Source organism: Eretmochelys imbricata, chromosome 6 (assembly GCF_965152235.1).
Source record: "Eretmochelys imbricata isolate rEreImb1 chromosome 6, rEreImb1.hap1, whole genome shotgun sequence".
NCBI classification, from domain to species: domain Eukaryota; kingdom Metazoa; phylum Chordata; order Testudines; family Cheloniidae; genus Eretmochelys; species Eretmochelys imbricata.
Window position 1 is genome coordinate 93,750,585 of NC_135577.1, and position 22,502 is coordinate 93,773,086.

General features: G+C 45.0%; 1 protein-coding gene across 13 annotated transcripts in view; it reads left to right on the forward strand.

Annotated features, from left to right (window-relative positions):
• Positions 1-22,502, forward strand: part of NRXN3 (neurexin 3) — a 1,334,999-nt gene that overhangs the window by 612,419 nt on the left and 700,078 nt on the right. For all 13 annotated transcript variants that reach the window (XM_077820368.1, XM_077820370.1, XM_077820366.1 and 10 more), the window contains one exon: positions 3,548-3,667. In XM_077820368.1, the coding sequence (XP_077676494.1) occupies positions 3,548-3,667 (120 nt within the window). The remainder of the gene's footprint in view (positions 1-3,547; positions 3,668-22,502) is intronic.

The window sequence follows — 22,502 nt, forward strand, 5'->3', positions numbered from 1 at the left end:
CTGTCATTACATAAATTCTGTATCTCTGCCACCCATCCTCATCCATTATCACTGAAAGGCAAGTGCCTGAAAACAGGATTTTGGGGTTTATAATCCCTCATGTGCTCCTGTTGCTTTCCTTCCTAGTACTAACCCCCCGTGAGTACCCTGTTAGTTGCTCTGGACGAAGTTCTGATGTCACAAACAGAGGATTATGATACCAGACAAGGACTGTAAGCAGCAGGAGCAAATGAACTCTGACAAAAGGCTTTTGTTACCACGTAAATGTCCCATAGTACTAAGGAGAGAGGCAAGCTATAATACCCTAGATCGGTGCTGTGCCGTCACAAATGACTTTAAATCCAGCAGATTTTCAGGCTTTTTCTGTGGATTTTTTTCATGAGGATTTTAAAATTCCTCCTCAGACTATCGTCATGGGCTATTTTATTTTTTCCTCGCTACTTTTAAGGCTCGATCTGCATTACATAACACCCATGTCATGGTTATTCCCTATAAAATGCAGTTAGGAGACCATGTTACTGTGTCCTTCAGCTCTCCCTGTGCCCCCACTGACTAGTGACTGCCTATTTTTGGTACCAGGAAGGGCATGGCTCAGATTCCCAAGTCATTACTGATACTGCTGACTCAGCCTCTTCCCAGGGAGCTTTCTTGTCCCTCCTCTCTGAAGCATCCCAACAGATGTTGTCCCCACTGAATGATCTTTGCTGCCAAATCCATTTACCTGAAATAAGTAAAGTTTCTTGGGGTAGTATGGAAAGTGGAGAGAAAAATGACAAAGAAAGGCTAATTAGAAATAGTTAGCTGCTAGGTAAAGCTGCACTAGATGGGTGCATCATTGGTGTTGTGGGAATATTAACAGGATTTCTTAACTTGTCTGTAAATTGCTCCAAGAGCACCAGTATTTCACAGACAACAGGGTTTGGGGTTAGGCTAGGGATGGGGTGTGGGTGCTTTTCAGTGTCCTGAAGTACAGAGGAAAGGTAGCTCCCTTTGACACCCCACCCCTTCACCTCCTCCTCTGCTTACTCAGAAAATCTTAGGCAAGAATGACAGCCGAGGATCTATTTCAGGTTGCTAAACTAACATCCCCTCCTCTGTGTGGGTCAGGGTAAGTCTGAAGTGGGCATCAGATCTCCTGTGCAGCCCACTTATGTCTCTCTTTGTGTATCTATATAAATGTAGTGTGTGTGAGAGAGAGAGAGAGAGTGAGTGTGTGCGTGTCGTTCACACACGCACTCTCTCTGAACACTCACACATGTACACATGGTCAAATTTTGTTCTCCGTCTACACTGCTGAAAATCTGGAAGAACTCCATTTGCATGCACCAGGATTTATGCAGGTGTAGGTAAAAACACACACATACATGCACACCTAGCTGCATGTGAGAGAGAGAGAGAGAGAAACCCCTTTCTTCCAAACCTGGAGTGCCCCATTTTCCTGTTGTTGTTACCCCCATTCCATGGCTGAATTCACTTGGGCACTTTGCCAGACACGGAGATGTTTGCAACCGAACAGCCTTCATATTTTCCTGAGGCTTTTTTGCAGAGCAGTTTGGATTGTGACACAAACTCAACATTTTTCTGCTGCACTAATAGCTAGTTATACTCCCGACATGCTGCTGTTCACATTGCTCTGTCAGAACAGTAGGCAGCTACTGGCACTTCACCAACAGGCAAGTCTAAAGTGGGACGCCTGCTAGAGGGGCAGCCAGAAAGGCCTCAGGTTTGTCCCAGGCAGTCAGTCAGAAAGCTTGACTTTTAAATTTGCCCAGTGAACCCAGTCCATTCAGGGAGGGCACAGCTGCTGTAAAAGAAGCAAGACGGGATCCCTCTGCCTGTGACAGCTGAGATGTGAAGTGATTAGGAGAGGCTGAGAGAGAGGGATTCCTGGGGTGGAAGGCAAGCATATAAAGCCCAGAGATTCAAAGATCACTCAAAGTCAAATGGATCCATTCTATTTTCATGGTAGGGAGCAAGATCTTGTGGTTAGAGCAGGGACCGAGACTCAGGATTCCAAAGTTCTATTCCTGCCTAGGCCACTTATTTGGGTGTGGTACAGGGGAAATCACTGGGGTCACATTTTTCCATTTTGGGGGAATGGGGAAGGAGGAGGCTGAAGCTAATCACCATAAATCATATTTTTGCACCTAAATAAGTGCTCTGCTTTTCAGAGGTGCTGAACAGACATAGGATCCTTTGAAAGTGATTGAGGTCTCTCAATAGGGATTTAGGTACCTAACTCTAGGCCAATATATTTGAAAATACTGGCCTCGATCTCTCTGCGCTTCCATTATCCTATGGAGCAAAACGGAGGAGATGATACTGACCTAGCCCATTGGGGGGCTGTGAGACCAACTTAACTGCTGTTTCTAAAACACTTTGCGATGGAAGGTGCTAGAGAAGGACAGCTGTCTTATTTAGTTGTTGTTCCATGGTTCTCAAGGTTAGCCCAGTGATGACTAGTTGGACCTTGGACAGCCTGACTAGTTCATCATCTGTCCACCTTCACCCCTTTTTTCTTTTCCAGAATACTACAGGATAAGAATTATATAGAGCCACCTATTCATTGTTCCAAGAGAGAGAGACTGTGTATGTGTTTACATGTGTTCGCATATGTCTGATCATTACTGTGAATGAGCAGTTTCGTCAAGTGATCAAAAACGCAGCCGCCTCCTCCTGGTTAGACCAGTAGGAGCTGAACTCCTTTTTCCTGGTAACCACTCTTTGCTTGCCTTATGTGTGTGTGTCACACTAGCAGAGTATCTCTGAGCAGGATTGCAATATTAGACTGTCCCCCAAAACAGTCCAGCAATGAAAGCATGTTTTTGGTTGGCAAATGCAGTCCAAAAGGGAGAGCTGAAAACTCTTCATGCTGAAGAGTTAAACCGTTCAACCAGAGTTGCCCATTTTCTGCCCATTTGAAGGTCTTAATGGCAGGTTCCCTGATGGCCCTACATAATTTTCTAAAATGGGACAGCGTGCAGTAACTCTCACCTTTAATACAAAGGAGCAGCCTGGTGAGAGTGCAGGTTCCAGGTTGCAAAGTTTCATCTTGATCTAAATGGCCAGGTCGCTTGGACCAAGCTGAAGCATTGGCTGCTGGCCTAGTGCTCCCTACAGCCTGCATCTTTGTAACAAAGAGGAAGGGCAGCCTTCAGACCAACCTGCCCAATGGGCTACCCTTGCTTCAAATGAAGTGCCACTGTCAATGAGTCAGAGAGAGAAAAGACCAGGATAAACATGATGGCTCTCCTCCTCATTGGCTGAACACTCGCCAGACTAAGCATTTCCGCTGAGCCTGCATAGGAGGGAATATGTTGTTGTTTCACTCCTCCTTTCTGTGGTGTGTCACTGGTTGCTGTTTGTTGCTGAGCGTGCAGTTCTCTGTGTGTTCTGTTTACCCTGAATTTCTGTTGCATGTCCAAGAATGGAAAAAGTGTTTGGGTTACTTTTTTCAATACTGCATGATGAGGATGATGAAGCAGAGCTACCAATTGACCATTCTTCCTGGCTTTGTCTCATGCTTACCTCCATGTCCCATTTCCAGGACCGAGCACCACCTGCCAAGAAGATTCCTGTGCAAATCAGGGCATCTGTAATCAGCAATGGGAAGGTTTTACCTGCGACTGTTCCATGACTTCATACTCTGGGAGCCAGTGCAATGACCGTGAGTGCCAGCTTTTCCTGTCTGGGACTTAGTAGAGAGTTGGGTGTGTGTTGCGGGGGATAGAAAACAATTAGAGTGGGTACTTCCAGAACACAGCTTTCCCAATAGCAAAGCCAAATCATCTGCTTCATAGAAAGAAACTTAAAAGGCTGGATTCCTTGAAGCAAGATCCAGTAGATTCTTTTCTCTTTGATCTAGTTTTAACGTAATCCTTGCTGAATGTGCATTTCCTGTTTTCATTTTTACAAAGGGATCTAATGACAATGACCACTGAATGTCTGGGTTTGAAGAAACCGGCATAATTACATATGCTGGGTAATAATTAGACTTGCACAAAACTTGGCACGTTTTGGTTCATATAGTTTTGTGGTCAGAGTCTTGTTTTGGGTTTGTTTTCATCTCAATCCCTATGACAAAGTCGTACCCCCCAAATGAAACCACTGAACATCACTCCACTCCAAGAATAACAAGGATTCTTGAAGTGCTGGCTTTCTGTCAATATGGAGATTTGGGCTCTGATTACTGAAGTGCTTGGTTTAAAATTGGGATGGGAGATTAAATGCGGAAGAGCAATGTAGTTGTATTCCTTCAAATGTTGAACTGCCTTGTTCCAAGACATTGAGTGTTCTCCCCTCATCAGATTTGCCCTAAAGCCTCTGATTAATAATGAAGTTGAAAAAATTGTGAACTGTGTGTAGATAATTTCCCCTCCTTCAATAGCTTTTGCTGACACCCAAATGAAGCAGCTGGGTTCAGGACCATCACTTCCAATTTCCTTTATTTTACGAAATACAGTGTTTTACTGTAATGGTCCAGAACACAGGAGTAAGTACGGCATTATGGGCCAGTACTACAATACATACAGTATTGTGCTGAATTTACTGTAGTGCTCATTCATTTTGAGTGAATACTGCAGCTAGTACAGTGCTGTGTGCTTGAGTACTCTGGATCAATACTGAATCATGATGATGATTTAAATATGCACATTTACAGTATGTTTTTTATTAGAGTTTAAAGGGATGGCTGATTAAGTATAACTAGTCCCACCAGGTACGAGTAACATTTCTACCCTTGCCCACTGGAACTGTCTGACCAAACCTGTGGGACTGAAATTCTCCTCAAAGAGAGTATCCTCAAAAGTACAACCCTCCCCCGCTTCCTCTCATGGGCTGTGAAGCTTGGCCTTCCACAAATCAATGAGAGCAATAGTTGGCCCTGGGTGTCTACCAGTGTTCTGTTTGAAAAGAGATTCACAGGATTGTCTGGGCCAATGGGCAGGTAAGCTCTGAGCTCGGGCTGCATAGCAGACACCATCACTATCTCCTTGCCATACAGACCTCTCTCCCCATAGTTCTCCACTCTTTCATAAAATGAGCAGTGTAGCTCCCTGTTTGTCACATCTGGTTGCTAGTTCCCCACTTTTGAGCACTGCTCTGTAGTTCAACTTCAATTTGCTAAGCAGATCATGTTATAAGGCTGGTAGCATAGAGGAAACCCTACCTTGGAATCTGTTAAGCAGCATTTAAGTGAGTGCCTTGGAGAGCTCTAAAGGGATTATTGATGCTGTGTTCTTCCTTGTTCCTAATGGGCTTCCCAGCTCCAGAGTGTTGCCCTACCATTGTTACACTGTTGCTAATGAATTCAGGCAGGCTCTGAAGTGTCAACAAGCCAGGTTCCTGAGTCTGTAATTGGGCATTCCTTGCCGCTTTGAAGCTGGCAGCTGGAAAGCCATGCAGGGCAGTCAGAGAGTAGTTTGATCTGAGTGATGGTGACTCAGATGCGCTGACCAACTTCCAAATGCCCGCGGGTGCTTGTATGTGCCCTTGCCAGTGAATCGGAACTGCTCGCTGGAGGATGTATGTCTGAAAAAGAGCTGGGAAGGTAAGTCACACTGACTGCTCCAAGGCAGCAAGAGTCCAGCTGGGATCTGCACAAGGTACGTGTGCCATCTTGTTGTGTTAATAATCTCTGCCAAGCATTGAGGCTTGAGATGCCTTTTCCTGTCACTGATCACCTCACTTCTGCTACAAAGCAAGAATCGCTGCAGTTGGCTCTCGTTCCATGTCTGTTCAACATGTTTCTTATTACACCTGTGTCTGATGCAAACAGAAGTGCTAGTATTGTAATGTGAGCGTGAATTATGTGTCATGTGAACTGGATGTAGTGGGGTGGCTGGCAGGAGAAAATAGCCTTCCTCTACACAAGCTGTAGCCTTAGTTGCCATTTAGGAATCTGTTAGGAACTGCTGGCTCAAGAAGTTTTTTCTTTTTTAAACACAGTCTGTTTCTGTTATTTTGGGAGACGCTCATTAAATAAATACATTAGGGTCAATTTCTACTCTTGCACTGGTTTAAGTGCATGGCTGCAGTACCCATTTTATACTGAAGACTAATCAGTGGAGTTATTACAGATTTACGCCAGTCTATATGAAAGCAAAATTTGGCCCAGATGAGCTGCTTTCTCATCCCATTTTGATAAATAGCACACATGTCCTTGCTGGGATGATTGCACTGGGCTAGATTCAGTGCAGCACATTTCAGTAACGCTGTGGGATGGATAAATGGCACAGCTAGTCCATTTAAATGAATCTCTCAGTAGCTGCTTTATCTAGTCCCCAGTAACCAGTAGGTGTGAATTGTAACTTGCTAGCATAAACCTTGCAGACTGAAGGAGTCTTCTGTGTTGACCAATACTCAAGAAGGCTTGGTGAGAGAGTAATCCTCATTTGGAGCAATTAGTCTAATTCTGTCCCACAACTAGGACTTTCTGTACCTCTCTGGAATGGACTCTCTGCTGCTATTGCACTTCCCAGTTTGGATGTAAATGAAAAAAAAAAGATTAATTATGTAGAGTACAAGCTGGTTAGAAAACATTGAATAATTTTAGAGTATGGGCTGTAAAAATGTGTAATCAGTCATGATCTAGTGCTACTGTTTTCCTGGTTTCTAAGGCGTTATTGAAGTCTGCCTTGGATACTGTACTAAAACTGCAAACAGTGAGAGTGTGTGGGAGGGTCAAAGAAATGTCTAAAGTTCTGGAAATGTAGGTTCAATTCTGCTCCCACCTGGTACAGCTACTAGTTAATGATGGAGCAATTCTGGTCAATCGGACCAGTCTTTTTGACTTGCAACCCAACTTTCAAATGTGGGCATCTTAATAAGGTATAGGAATCCAGCATTAGGATGCTACGGTTGGCACTTACGGCTATTAATCAGGCATTGACATGCCTAAATGTTACACTGAGCATCCAAATGCAAGACTTTTTCATGTGCTGCTGAGGTACTGATTTTCCAAATTAGGACACAATGTCAGTGTAATCGGATAACTCAGATCTGTGGAGCCCCCCAGCCTAGCTAGACAAAAAGGGCTTGCCTAAACATACAACTGTTGTGGTGACAGGAGAGAGCTCTCCCATTGGCATACTAAAACCACTTCCACAAGAGGCAGTAGCTATGTCAGCAGGAGAAGCTCTCCCATCGACATAGCACTGTCCACAGCAGTGCTTAGGTTGGTGTAATTTATGTCACATGGGAGTGGTTTATTCACACCCCTAAATAAGTTGTGCCAACAGAAGTTGTAGTGTAAACATAGCCTTGGTCTTTACTTTAACACTGGACCTTAATGTATTAATTCCGGGCTCCCAGTAACTTGAGATGTACCATCTGCAAAAATTGTTGTCTATAATCTTGGTCATGGAACTATGATGTGCCCCATATCCCTGTAGTCAGACCATCCAATCGTCCTCTATAGTGAAGTCATATAAAGCTGGGCTTGACAGATCCAGCTAAAGGGAATGCAGCTGGGTGGGATGAAACTACATCTCACAGAGAGCTGCTAGTTACTCTGTGTCTCACGTAGATGGAAAATGTTTTCAGGAGTCGTCACCAGGCTGATTCAGGTGTGTATTAATAGAGGCTCATTGTCTGTAAAAGATCGATCGATACCTATCAGCGTGGCTAGAGCAAACAGGAGAGAGTAAAGCACCTTTCCAAACAACTGTCTGGTGGAGTGGTGGTTAAGTCTTTCTGCTGGCTATCGAGCAGATCTCTGGTTTAATTTATTTATTTTTAAAATTATAGGTTGTAATATTGATCCAATCTGTTAAAACAAGTTTTCCATTCAGTCTGCAGGAAAAAGAAGCAGTCCATGTTTGCCCATTCTTTGTATATCTTCTCTCACACTTCCAAAGTGTGCATTGATACAAACAGAGCGATCTTCTCACTCGAACGTTGGTGCTGGTAGATGAGATGTGGCTCGTTCTGTTGCCTGGGGAAGTGGTAATAGGGCACTGTTCTTTTCACAGTAACTGGCAGCATTTTTCATCAAAGGACCCTGTCCATGTGATTTATAACCCATGCACTGCTTCTTTGATCTGGTGAATCCCCTTAGTGTGTGTGGGGTGGGGGAGAGGAGAGAGGGAGGCAGGGTTACTTCCTCTGTGCATGTGACTCATTCATATAGTAATGGCTTTGTCATGTTCAAGCCCTCCTGAACACCAGCTCTTTGTTTGACGGGGGGCTGGTTCATGTTAGTGGAGCTCTCTTGTCCTTCAGCTCAGTTAAAAATGTCAGTGCCAAAATTAGCAGTTTCTGAATAAATCTCAGAACAAAACTTTTGAATAAAGGTCAGAATGTGATGGGCCTAATAACAGGGAAGTAGGAGTAGGCCATCTATGAACATTGCAGCCTGGTGTCAGGGATGTGGAGCAGGCCCTCCCATCTTCCTCTGCACTTTACCTTTTCTGTTTTTTACCCTACGTGAATTTAGCACTGTTTTTAGGTGCTAGATTGACAGCTCCGTAGTCTGAAGGCCTATAGACTAGGTGTACAACGAGCAGTGACAGGACAAACCTACTCATCCTGCCCAAAGAATGTGGTACAACCCTGACCTTCAGCAATGAAATGGAGATTAGCTTCCATGTAACATTCTCTGCTGAGACTCCCAGCAAGGAGGACAGTTAACGCAGTAATGATGAGGGCTTTTTATGAAATGCTCACCTGCCTCCGAGAACGTGACTGAGATCCTTTCCCCTCCAAGCTCATTTCATCTGTGCCACTGAGCATCCATAGTTATTTTTGCAGTTGGATTAAAACCTGTGACTCAGAGGTGAGCACTTCTCTCCCGCCCCCACCCCCCCCTCAGTGATTGTTGTTGCCAGTTGGGCCAATTACCTGGTGTCCAGGCTTGGTAACCTCGTTGTAACTTCACCTCCATTGGTTCAGCCTGATTTATTTGCAGAAGCCCTTTTATTGCCCATGTTTAATTATCACCCATTCATTTGTAATGTGGCCAGCTTATTACTTATTGATACTGGGAGCAGGAAGCACTGAGAGGCTGCTGGTATATCGGAAATAAATCTGCTGCAAAATAAATCATTAGTTGTGTGTGGCTAAACTGATTAGCTGTTTAAATAAAAGCTAACACTCTCCCCCTCTCCCCCAGCGTGCAGATAATACTCTGCAGCAAAGTCCACTCTACATGAAGCAAAAGCTACCTCTGACTCAACTCGCATGAATTAGGCCTTATTAGAGCAGAGCAGGCATCCTACCCTCTCCTCCACTCCTCTCACCTTGCTCCTTCCTTCATCTCTTTCGTCCCCTCTCTCCTCAGTGCCTTTTTACATCACCTGCTATAACCAGAACTGCCTGCCTGGTCCAGTCAATCAAGTATCCTCACTCTCCTCCTTCCAATTCTTCTCTGCTGTCGGTCGGCCTTCTGATGCTGTTCTCTGCCCCCGTGCCTTAATGACCTCAGCCTTCCAAAATAATAAGAAGCAGGCGGAAGGAGATATAAATGTGGCCGTGTACTCAGCATGCAGTATAAATCACGTGATCATTATTGGTCATGACCTTTGTTCTTCCTCCTGTGTTTAACTGTTTGCCATCACTTGCTGTGTTACGTCTGGGACTGTACTATCTTCAGGACAGGGATCTGCCTTTCATACTTAGTAAAGTGCCGTTCACCTCTCTGTTGCTGTATCATAAATAATGTATATTTGTTCCAGCACTCAAGTGGTTAAGAAGGCTTTGTTGCCTTTCGGTAAGCAGGAGAGCAAGTTCACCCTGAAATTGCACCTGAAAAGTGTCTCTCTGGGATGCAGGTCAAGAGCTTGTTTGAAAGCGAGTCCAGTTGGCGTACTACCCTATGCACCCATCTGGAGTCATCCCTGAGGGTCAGCCATGTTAACACTGTGGTGAATTTGGACCTAAATGTTTTGGGTGAGATTTGTATTAAGCAGGGAATTTGGGGGCAGCTGTCCCTGGAATGTCCTTTCCCGCATCTTTGAACTTCTCCCTCAGGTGCTCAGGCCGAAAACAATTTCCTTCTTTCCAGCAGAGAGCCTCGCAAACTTACTCTTTCCTGCTCCCTGAAATGCAGCTAGCTCTTTAGCATTCGAGTGGGTAATCTAATTACTACTGCATCAGCAGCTTGGCACAGGGAGCGTTTATAGAGGAGCCACAATCAGTCACTGGTATCTGTGCACACCTGGCTGCTGTCACCACATAAGCTATGGTCCAGTGATGCCACAGAGTTTGATGGGATGGAAAGGAAGAGGCTTTATACAGGTGGCAGTAACAGCAGCTTCAGTAGCAACCTTTAAACAAGATGCACTAGAAATTACTTTTCTCTCTTCCTGACTTTGTTCTGTATCTATGCCACTCGTTTAAACCAGTCTTGAGAAGCCTCTCCATAGCTTGGCACCCGTCATGGGCACTATTTTGCTGTGTGACATTTTCTGCAGGTCATGTTGACATCTTGCAGCTTTCTCTCTCGTTGGGGATAGTTTGGTCATAGAAGTTTCATCCCTGCTATGAAGCGTAAAGGCTGGACTCGGAGATGGTAGATTTCACTGGTGGCCTATCCATGTTTGTTCTGAGAGGTGCTGCTATGACCAGGCATTGCCACAAGTTGATGTCGCCACAAAATTGGTGAGCTGTGCACCCCAAACTGCCCACATCTATTGTTGGTGATCTGCAAAGACAAACTCCGCTAACTGTAGAATACAATACTGAAGGCCTTTACAGCCTTCAATGTATGAAAGTTTAAAAGGGGCTTTCAATGGATTTACTTTAGACTTTAAACCCACCAGCTTTTTTGCCTTTTAATGACTCGCGTTTGTCCGGCTTTCTGTTCCGGGATACAGAATCAGCAATAGCCGGTTTAAAACTCAAGGGAAACATCATAACATTCTCCCCACTCACCAACTTCCTCCTCCCTGAGAGCCTTTATCTGAATCTCTTCTCAATAGACTGGTGTGGTGGTAATCTTGGAAATTTAGGGCAAATGGATGTTGATGGATCCTTAGGCAAAGACCAAACCATTTTCTTAAGTTACACTCTGCTGAGTTGAATCCTTTGGAAGTCACTTTGTGCAGATTCCAGCCTAAAATTGTTTGGCTCAATGCTTTAGCAGGGTTTTCTGTTGGCTATGATGCCACCAGTATAAAGCCTGCTGGGACGTCACATGAGTGGAACTGGAAAGTCTGAACTCTGGAGCCGGGGAGGTGACGGAAAGATACACGAAGTTAATCTTCTGCATCCAGCTCTTACTCCAGCTGCTGAACAAGACTGGAAAATAGCCTGTAAAGAGCAACCCTGCACTAGCAGGTGGGTGGTAAAGGCTTTCTCTTCACCCTTCCCCTTCACCCTTCCCCTGGTTCTTGTCAGGCAGACAAAAAGCAAAAGACCAGCAGTCCAAAGTGCAGGCAACGCGATGTTTATTGGGGTTAATCAGGCAAGCACGTCCATAGCTCTACGTGTTGGTAGAGCCTTTTTTCTCACTGTCCCAATTTCCCCTTCCTTAGCAGGGATAATTATACCTGTAGTGCACAGCCGTTGGTCCCATCCCTTACAAGTTATGGTGACGTTCTGTTTTGGAGGGTCCTGGGTCTGGGGCTTTCAGTACTACCTCTTTTGAATCCCATGGGAGGGGTAAGGAGTGAGACTGTGCTTTGGTCAGGGCTAGACATTTCTTTGGCTTTTAGTGTTTCTTATACCTCCCCCATCCTCCTTGACCCTCTCTTGGGAGAGGAGTTGAGGCAGGACTGTCCTTCAAGTGTGCACTCATATATTAAACTCCCACTCTACCCAGCAACACTTTAGCTCTTTCTCTCATCTCTTTTCACCCCATCTGCTTGTAGGCAGATGTAACACACATTGTCTTTGTTCTTTGTTCACACATGTTAGTAAGAATATAAAAATATCAAAGGCAAATGGGCAAACAAGACCCAAAATTCTATCTCAGGCAAATATACAGGCCTGAATACTACATTATCATCACTAGCACTCCTAACAGTGGGAATGGATAGATGTGGATCTAAATAGGTCTGTTCCATCTCTAGCTTTTACAGACCAGATTCTGTTCATAGTTGCACCGGTATAAACACAGAGTAATGCCACTGATTTGAGTAGAGTTACTTTGGATTTATAACAGTATCACTGAGATCAAAATCTCTCTGAATCTGATTGAGACTTTTATCAGATTTTTGTGAAGTTAAGTGTCTGTACACTAGACTGAAGATCGCCTTTAAAATCACAGTCCTAATTTGGACAATCTATTCCATGAAAGTATTTGCAGGGTCCAACCATTGTGCCCAGCAACCATAGGAATGCCAGCATGCACAGACAGTCTGTGCTTGAATTTTGTCCTTTTTGGGATAGACCTTGAGCCCATAAGTAAATCCAGGTCTGTGTAAAAGAGAGAGTGATCTAGTCTGTTTTTTCTCCCCTTTTTTATGATGAAAGTTCTTGACCGGAAAAACCTAAGGCAGAAGGAAATGAAAGGTCCTGGAGAAGATTCTTGTTCATTATCCAAGCTGCCTAATGTGCTAATTATTGCCTGTCATTGGAAGATGGCTGCCTATTGATCTCCAGTGGAGTTTAGCTGTACATGGAGACATATCTGTAACATTACAGGCTTGTTACCTAGGAGCTGGTATAATAGGCTCAGCTGTGGAACACTGGGAATTAGACACAAAATCTTAATTACAGTTATCATACTAATGATCCCCAAGGGGCAGATTGAGGTTGAATGTGTGGGTACCTGTGAAGTTGGCTGTGGTGGGGGGGAGGGCTTTTGGATGGATTTGATTGTCTGGAGGTGTTTCACTGCTTAGAGATAGCTGTGCCTTGAGAGAAATTGGGAATGGAGAAAGGGACTTCCATGTAAGAACTCATGTAAGGATTCTCTACAGCATGGAGAACTTCCCCATGGACCAAACTCTGGAGAGATCCCTTCTTTGTCCTTTCAGCTCATCTGCAATAAGGCAAGAATGAAATAATGAAATGACTGAAAATAGCTGTCTGCAGCAGAGAACTGTTAATAGAAACACAGCTTTGTTCATGGGTTTGTGAAGGAGCCGACCCTGTGACTAACTGAGCCATCAGTTCATTACAGATCACCTGCCAGCTTTTAGGTGTGAATCCTTGTGAGCCCCTCTGATGCCCTGCATTGAAGATGAGCTGCATAACATTGAAGGTCATGAGACGTATGTAGTACTTTGACAAGTGTGTACCTGCAGCGCTGTCCCATAACTAGCTGGGATTAGGTGTGCTGCAGTATTGGAGCTTCGGGGGTGAAAAACTGAGACCTAAGGCAGTGAATGAATCATAGAATCATAGAACATCAGGGTTGGAAGGGACCTCAGGAGGTCATCTAGTCCAACCCTCTGCTCAAAGCAGGACCAATCCCCAATTAAATCATCCCAGCCAGGGCTTTGTCAAGCCTGACCTTAAAAACTTCTAAGGAAGGAGATTCCATCACCTCAGAAACGCATTCCAGTGTTTCACCACCCTCCTAGTGAAAAAGTTTTTCCTAATATCCAACCTAAATCTCCCCCACTGCAACTTGAGACCATTACTCCTCGTCCTGTCATCCGCTACCACTGAGAATAGTCTAGATCCATCCTCTTTGGAACCACCTTTCAGGTAGTTAAAAGCAGCTATCAAATCCCCCCTCATTCTTCTCTTCTGTAAACTAAACAATCCCAGTTCCCTCAGCCTTTCCTCGTAAGTCATGTGTTCCAGTCCCCTAATAATTTTTGTTGCCCTCCGCTGGACTCTCTCCAAGTTTTCCACATCCTTCTTGTAGTGTGGGGCCCAAAACTGGACACAGTACTCCAGATGAGGCCTCACCAATGTCGAATAGAGGGGAACGATCATGTCCCTTGATCTGCTGGCAATGCCCCTACTAATACATCCCAAAATGCCATTGGCCTTCTTGGCAACAAGGGCACACTGTTGACTCATATCCAGCTTCTTGTCCACTGTAATCCCTAGGTCCTTTTCTGCAGAACTGCTGCCTAGCCATTCGGTCCCTAGTCTGTAGCGGTGTATTGGATTCTTCCGTCCTAAGTGCAGGACTCTGCACTTGTCCTTGTTGAACCTCATCAGATTTCTTTTGGCCCAATCCTCCAATTTGTCTAGGTCCCTCTGTATCCCATCCCTACCCTCCAGCGTATCTACCTCCCCTCCCAGTTTAGTGTCATCTGCAAACTTGCTGAGGGTGCAATCCACGCCATCCTCCAGATCATTTATGAAGATATTGAACAAAACCGGCCCCAGGACTGACCCTTGGGGCACTCCACTTGATACCGGCTGCCAACTAGACATGGAGCCATTGATCACTACCTGTTAAGCCTGACAATCTAGCCAACTTTCTATCCACCTTATAGTCCATTCATCCAGCCCATGCTTCTTTAACTTGCTGACAAGAATACTGTGGGAGAGAGTGTCAGAAGTTTTGCTAAAATCAAGGAACAACATGTCCACTGCTTTCCCTTCATCCACAGAACCAGTTATCTCATCATAGAAGGCAATTAGATTAGTCAGGCATGACTTGCCCTTGGTGAATCCATGCTGACTGTTCCTGATCACTTTCCTCTCCTCTAAGTGCTTCAGAATTGATTCCTTGAGGACCTGCTCCATGATTTTTCCAGGGACTGAGGTAAGGCTGACTGGCCTGTAGTTCCCAGGATCCTCCTTCTTCCCTTTTTTAAAGATGGACACTACATTAGCCTTTTTCCAGTCGTCCAGGACTTCTCCGGATTGCCATGAGTTTTCAAAGATAATGGCCAATGGCTCCGCAATCACATCCGCCAACTCCTTTAGCACTCTCGGATGCAACGCATCTGGCCCCATGGACTTGTGCACGTCCAGCTTTTCTAAATAGTCCCGAACCACCTCTTTCTCCACAGAGGGCTGGTCACCTCCTCCCCATGCTGTGCTGCCCAGTGCAGTAGTCCGGGAGCTGACCTTGTTCGTGAAAACAGAGGCAAAAAAAGCATTGAGTACATTAGCTTTTTCCACATCCTCTGTCACTAGGTCGCCTCCCTCATTCAGTAAGGGGCCCACACTTTCCTTGGCTTTCTTCTTGTTGCCAACGTACCTGAAGAAACCCTTCATGTTTCTCTTAACATCTCTTGCTAGCTGCAACTCCAGGTGTGATTTGGCCTTCCTGATTTCACTCCTACATGCCCGAGCAATATTTTTATACTCATCCCTGGTCATTTGTCTAATCTTCCACTTCTTGTAAGCTTCTTTTTTGTGTTTAAGATCAGCAAGGATTTCACTGTTAAGCCAAGCTGGTCGCCTGCCATATTTACTATTCTTTCTACACATTGGGATGATCTGTCCCTGTAACCACAATAAGGATTCTTTAAAATAAAGCCAGCTCTCCTGGACTCCTTTCCCCTTCATGTTATTTCCCAGGGGATCTTGCCCATCAGTTCCCTGAGGGAGTCAAAGTCTGCTTTTCTGAAGTCCAGGGTCTGTATTCTGCTGCTTTCCTTTCCTCTTTGTATCAGGATCCTGAACTCGACCATCGCATGGTCACTGCCTCCCAGGTTCCCATCCACTTTTGCTTCCCCTACTAATTCTTCCCGGTTTGTGAGCAGCAGGTCAAGAAGAACTCTGCCCCTAGTTGGTTCCTCCAGCACTTGCACCAGGAAATTGTCCCCTAAATTTTCCAAAATCTTCCTGGATTGTCTGTGCACCGCTGTATTGCTCTCCCAGCAGATATCAGGGTGATTGAAGTCTCCCATGAGAACCAGGGCGTGCAAACTAGTAGCTTCTGCGAGTTGCCGGAAGAAAGCCTCGTCCACCTCATCCCCCTGGTCCTGTGGTCTATAGCAGACTCCCACCACGACATCACCCTTGGTGCTCACACTTCTAAACTTAATCCAGAGACTCTCAGGTTTTTCTGCAGTTTCATACCGGAGCTTTGAGCAGTCATAGTGCTCTCTTACATACAGTGCAACTCCCCCACCTTTTCTGCCCTGCCCTTTCTTCCTTCCATGAGAGAGCAAAGGGTAACTAAGTGAGGGTGAATTTGTACCAGGCCTTCTTAGTAACAACAATTTCCAGCATGGGAATAATTGCCTACTTGGTTTAGCTGAGGAGCTCTCCTAGGTCTTGTAGCCAACCCCAGGACTAGAATAACTTTATTTGACTTGTGTGTTAATAATACACCTGCCAAACACAAATTGTTCCTTTCTGTTAAAGGAACACTGTCTGGCCTGTCGTCTTAAAAGAAACATGGTCAGAGTTCTCCTCCTCCTCTCCTGCCTCCGCTTTGAAACTTAATTGCATAGCTTGGCCACTGCAAAGCTGGTGTCAAGTTTTCTGGCTTCACATAACTATCTGTCATAGCTTCCTCCCTGCCCCAAATTGCAGAACATGACCTTCTGCCTGCTACATCTCTGCCCTGCTGATCTCAGGCAAATGATGAAAATGGATGGCAGGATATCACAAGCCATCAGTCATGCAGTTTGTAGGTCCCAGAGAAGCATCTGTGTCTTTAATAGTTCATCTGCCACTGATTTTCCCACAGAGGAGGGGAAGACCACTCAATGCTGCAGAGGGATCTATCATTGTGTTTTTGTTTTGTTTTTTAAAATATGTGGGGCTTCAGTAGTCAGATTTCTTCCACCTGGGAATGCAGATTGTCAGCCCTGATAAGTATTTGTGGTTCAGAAATGAGTTCAAGAATCTAAACCAGGGAGAGCGCCCAGTGGAGCCTTGAGAGCTCCCATGCTTAAATCAACTATTTTCTCTGCTTTGTTTTGGTAACGATGCTCTGGTGAGTTATCTGGGGATTGAACCCAGGACCTCTGCAGCTAAAACTATGAATTTGCACTGCTTTTGAGCTAAAGTTCTGAGAGCTAATATTTGACAGGCATTGTCATCTCCATAAACCTCTGTAGACAGTCCAGCTATTTGATGGTGGATGAGGGATAACCCACTGTTATTGTGGGTTATATTTCCAAACCTGTAACTTTACAGTCCAGAAATCTACACAAGCAGCTAGTCAAAGCATGAAGGCTAATGCTAATAATAGTACTGTATGCTTAAAGAGCACTTCTGTTTTTCAAATACAAACTACATTGCTGTGTATTCAACACACTCCATCCCACAGCTAGATAGTCTGTTGCTTGGTGAATTCCCTGATAATACTTGACATTCTGTGAGGTTACAAGGGCCTTCACAACGAGAGGTGACATGAGGCAGATCTCCCCATGCTTCCCATTGTTTAACCGTAGCTCATGGTAGAAGTTTGTACTGGGGATAGTGAGTTACATATAATGTATGCAAATCAGCAGTGTCTTTCTCTCTTTTTTCCTGCCCTTTGCAAGAGTAGGTTCACTCTGTGTGCTGTCAACATCAAAACCTGCACCAGTATGTTCAGACAAGCGTAAAGTGGTCATGTGTGAGGTTGAAGTTTTGTGTTGTTCAGCTCATGCCCACTCATTAGAAATGCCTCTCATAGAAACTCTTATAAAGTGCAAGGAAGTTCAGATGTACCTGGGGAAATGCCCTAACAGAGACATCCACCAGGCTCTGAAGTAGCCCCTGCAGGGAAGTGCTTTGGAAGACCCATTGCTCAGTTGATTTAAAGTAGAGTAGACATAGCACCAGGGAACACATTGAGGCCCTAGACTTGGAGCCAATTTATGGGGCTCAGGCTAAAATAAAAACCATCTCAGATCTTCATGCCAGAACTTAGATGGCTGTAGAATCTTTCTGTGGGTAGAGAAAGTTTGTTGGACTCTTACACAGTGTTCAGAGCGCAGCAGAAAGGATCAAATTCATTTCCATGTATAACACCAGCACAACGACCTATGCTTAAGCCCTTAGCAGGAGTCTTACCTGGTGCATCGTGCCTCCTACAGTAGGGTAAATTTCAACCCAAAGACCAGTGCCTGAGAGAACACCAAGCTAGTCATTGAAAACTACCTCCGCTAGTGGCAGGAAGTTCACATTTCTGTCCAGGTACTTTGAGAGGGAGGGAGTGAATCCGGTGACGTCTGCCACTCAGTAACACTTCATCCAGCGACGCCTCTAGTGCTGATAGCTGATACTATGGAGGGTGACAATGTACGTCTTGAGTTTCTCTCCAGCTCTCCATTCTAACTTGAAAGGGCCCTTTTTCTTTTGGGACCAGGCAGATGAAAATTCCCGGGACTGATTCAACTTGGAGGGCCGCTCAAAGTTTGACAGGGTAATGCTTTTGAGGCCTGGTGATGGTGCTCATTGTAACTACAGTAGGTTAAGGCCTGCAAGAAGAGGGTGCTCATAGCTACAATAGGACTGATGGCAAGTAACATTCATTGCAGATGGTTCTCTGCCCACGCGTCTCTATTTATGTAGAGACCCCCAGTGTTTATGTTAACGATGATGAGTTTGGGAGATAAAAATACGGACTTGTTTGTTCGTTCGTTCTTTATAGATTTGCAATGAACATTATTTTTAATAAAGCATAAATTCAACAGAGATTTGTTAGAAGAGGGGGCTGCTGAAAAGCCAAGCAGCAGGTGCCTCAAGTGCTGAAGTGCTTGGGCTCCTCACACCCACTAGGTGGTGCTGTGGTCCTGCGGGTTGTCCACACGTGCATCGTTTGACTTCCCAGGTCCTTGGTGAATAGTTGAAAGGAGAAAACTGAAATGAAGTTAGAATCTATTTCTCTCCGGCTGCCTTTTTCTCCTCTCCAAATTAATCCCACAAAGAGGTTTTCCGAAATCACCTCAGGCAGTGTACAGCCCTCGGCAGTTTCCATTTTCCTTCCTTGCTTAGCCAACTCTGTGGCTTTGCCTTCACTTATGAGGGCTTAGGAAACCTGCAGGAGGCTGCTCTAAGACTGTACATTTTGGGAACTGCTCTATTAAACAGAAAAGCAGAACAGTGCAGGCATGTATGTATGCTTTTCTGTTGTGGGGGTCTGTCTAGTCACACAATTTGACCTTTTTTTTTTTTTTCTTTTCCCAAAGAATTTTAGTGGTGATGAGGGTGCAGCCATAGGTACGAAATCCTCCAACCACAGAGCAGGTAAAGCACAATCAGTGGCAGTTCTGAGTTCCCCAACACACAGCCACTTCCCTGGGAAAATTCCTGTTAAACAGTTTTCAACTGGATCCAACTTGCAACTAGGTTTTGGAACAGAGAAACACTGGTCTCCTGCAGCTACTGACTTTCCAGTAGAAATAAACAGAGATTGATCCTTAGAAGCCAACACAGAGATAAAATGTAGTCTCCTGGAATTTCCACTTGGGTTGCTACCATTGTCTGTCACCCTCACAGAGAGGGACACCCGTGGGTAAAAGAGACTTGACTGTCTATGGTCCATTCAGTACTTGACCTTGCCACTCAGATGATTAATAACAGAACCAATAAGTGCCACTGTGGAGGGTAGTTTTTAGTGGCCTGGCCACCTGTTTTCTAGGAACGGGATGGACATCACCAACTCATTTCACAGAAGAGCCTTGTGGCTGGATTCAAGCCAGTCATTTAGGGGTGAAAGACGAGACCCTGTTTCAGATCCCCCGAGATAATATTCCTGTGAAAGCTGTAGATGTTTCCTCTATACTACAGACACACTTGGTATCGTCACAAAGCTACCTCTCATTTCCTGATGCTTCGGTTGTGAATCATTTTTCTCCACCTCTTCTACTGCCCCTGTTCTCAGCATTTCCAAAGTGCTTGTCCTTCTGCTCTCCTACCTTTCTGCTACCACCAATCTGCTATCTTACTGGTTTTTCCTTCCACCCTCCAGGGGCTCCATAATCAGGTGCAAACCCACAAATCTTTACCTGCATAAGTGGGGGTTGAAAAGTTTTTGTTGTTTGTTTTTTAACTCGTTAGAGCCTGATCCTGGCAGGTGGTGGAGCACCCACAACTCCCAGCAAAGTCAATAGCAGCAGATCTCAGCACCTCTTGGGATAAGACTCCTGATTTCTTTCTCACTGCTGATGTGGTTTGTTTTTTTGTCTGCACTTTGCTCAGTTTGAACAGTAAAACTGGATTGGCTGTTTTCACTTCCTGTTTTTGGTTTGGCTTTCTGGTTCTTGCACTGTAGCATGACGCTGTAGGTGTAGGATTTGGGTTTGCAGCACTCAGGAGAGAGGAGGAGGAGTTGCAGTGCAAGTGAAGTCATTGTCCTGTCAGGTTTTCTTCAGCCTTCACATTCCATGCACCTAAAACTTTGGGCCTTAAACGAACTTGATGGCATTTCTTTAAATCACGACAGTTTCCATCATTTTTGCAAAGGTTATTCACTTAGCTCAGGGCTCGTTTGAACCTGACCTCCTGAATCTACAGTTTTCTATCAGGCAACCATTAATCCGATGGGCTGTGCTGTAAATAACCACGGTAAATGCTGTGTAATGCATCTTCTCTAGGGCAAGAGAACTCGGGCTGCCATTTCAAGCGACGGGGGAAAGGCCTCTTATCTTCTAGATGTGCCTCTGTCTGATGGCAGTCCAAGGCCTGCAGATAGCAGCAGCTGTGAACCGACACAACTCAGAGTTAAACAGCGGGAGGGCACATGAGAGCAGAAGGAATTGAATTCTCCAGGGACCAAGTCTTTAAACTATTACACTGAGCAAAGTTTCCCTGGCGCCTTGCTTGCTCGCTTGCTCGTTTGTAGTTTTTGCTTTATTTGTTTGTTTTAACAGAGCTCTGAGTCCCCTCTGGCACTTGCTGCTGGCGCCATGCTGCATCTTTTCAATCCTAAGAGCTGCCAAGTGCAGCAGGCAATGAGTTTGCATTGTCAAGGAGAGCTTCTGTTTAAAACTGCACTGAAGTGATGAAGGGACTCGGATGGCTCAGGGAATTAGCAATGAAGCCATCCGCCACTTCAGATCTGGCCCAGGCCAGTAGCTAACCATTGTGACCAGTTGATGGCTAATAGCTAGCTTCAGTGGGGAATGTGTTTGCGGGGCCGGGAAAAAAGTTCCAGGCCAGTTATTGGGGGCAGGTTTCTCCATCAAAACAAATCCTGTGTTTGGCTCTAATTCTGACTCATGATATCAGAGCAGAGAAGCCAAAGGTTGAGAGCACTGTGGAGTCTGTGTGTCTCATAAGCACACAGTGCTAAATGAACGATGGAAAAAATATGTTCACTTATATTCATTCAAAGCCAATTTTGATCCAAGCATATTCCTGGTTCTTTGGAGTTTGCTTCCCACATACTTGAGTGCTTGAGCTTTACTAGGGTGAATCCTCTCAAAAAGCAAATGTCAAGCCTGAATATTCACTGAACACACATTTCACGTTGTACGTCTAATGGTAGCAGTGTCCATTTGTGCTTCCAGCTGGAAGGTCCTCCAGCCCAGGGAACAGAAATCATGCTAATAACTGGCACAGTGCAAACTCTGAATATTCATTGTGATCTGCTGCGGCCCAAGAATTATTCCTTGAATAAATGTGTGAATAACTGCCACTAATGACTACATCTGTGCATACTGTGCTCTGTTCACAGGCCAAAGAATAGTAGTAATGCCTAACTTCTATATCGTTCTTTTCATCCTGAAATCGCCACACACTCTACAAAGGAAGTCAATACTATTGTCCCCATTTTACAGGTAGGGAAACAGGCACTGAGAGGGGAAGGAACTTGTTCATGATCACCAGTAGGTCCGTGGCAGAGCTGGAATAGAACCAGTCCCAGTCCAGTGCTATTAGGCTGCCTCCAAGCCAGTCCCAAAAGTAATTATTTGTTGAATGAATTTTGTTATGAATTACTCACCCACTTCTAACGGACTGATATCCAGGTCAGAGCTGAGGCACACTGGTTGGGCATTTTTCATTGTCTCTCTTCTCTGCATCAATAGAGGACAACACAGCGCCTCTCACCTGCATGAAATATACTCAGACCATTCCCATAAACATACTGAGCAGATGTTTGGGGACATTTCCTGAGCAGGGCTCCTGCTCTCCTGGGTGGGAGTGATGGGGAGCCATGGGGGACTTCTCATAGTCTAATGCAATTGCCTCATTAGCTTTCATATTCTTTCCATCACTCTGTCCAAAGACTCAGTTGAGGTGTACTGGCTTCTCCTCTCTGACACCATGGACATCTCTGGGGGTGGTAGGTACCGATGTCTTGTAAATTATTTCAAATTGGGGGTGGGAGACAGGGTTAATATTCCCTGCATTATTTTGGCGTCTACATTCCCATGTTTTGAGGAGATTCCTGGTAGAACTGTCATGATAAGATGTTCAAGCAGGAGCAGGAAACTTTCATCTCTGGCCAGCCAAGGATGCTGAAGGATCTCAAAAGCTGTGAAGATTAAGATAATACTGAGTCCTGCCATGGGTGCAGGGGACTGGACTAGATGACCTCTCGAGGTCCCTTCCAGTCCTATGGTTCTATCACTCAGCAAAATCAGCTTGATGAGTGAGTGTGTGAGGAGGTCACATGGATGTGTAAATGGAGAGTCCTCTTCTGTCAAAGCTGATGTGGACAAGGGGTTGGGGGCTTCTCTTAATGGGGGACTGGTACTGCCACCACCTGATGGGTTTAAAGTTCATTGGCAACAGCACTGAAAGAGACAACACTCTGA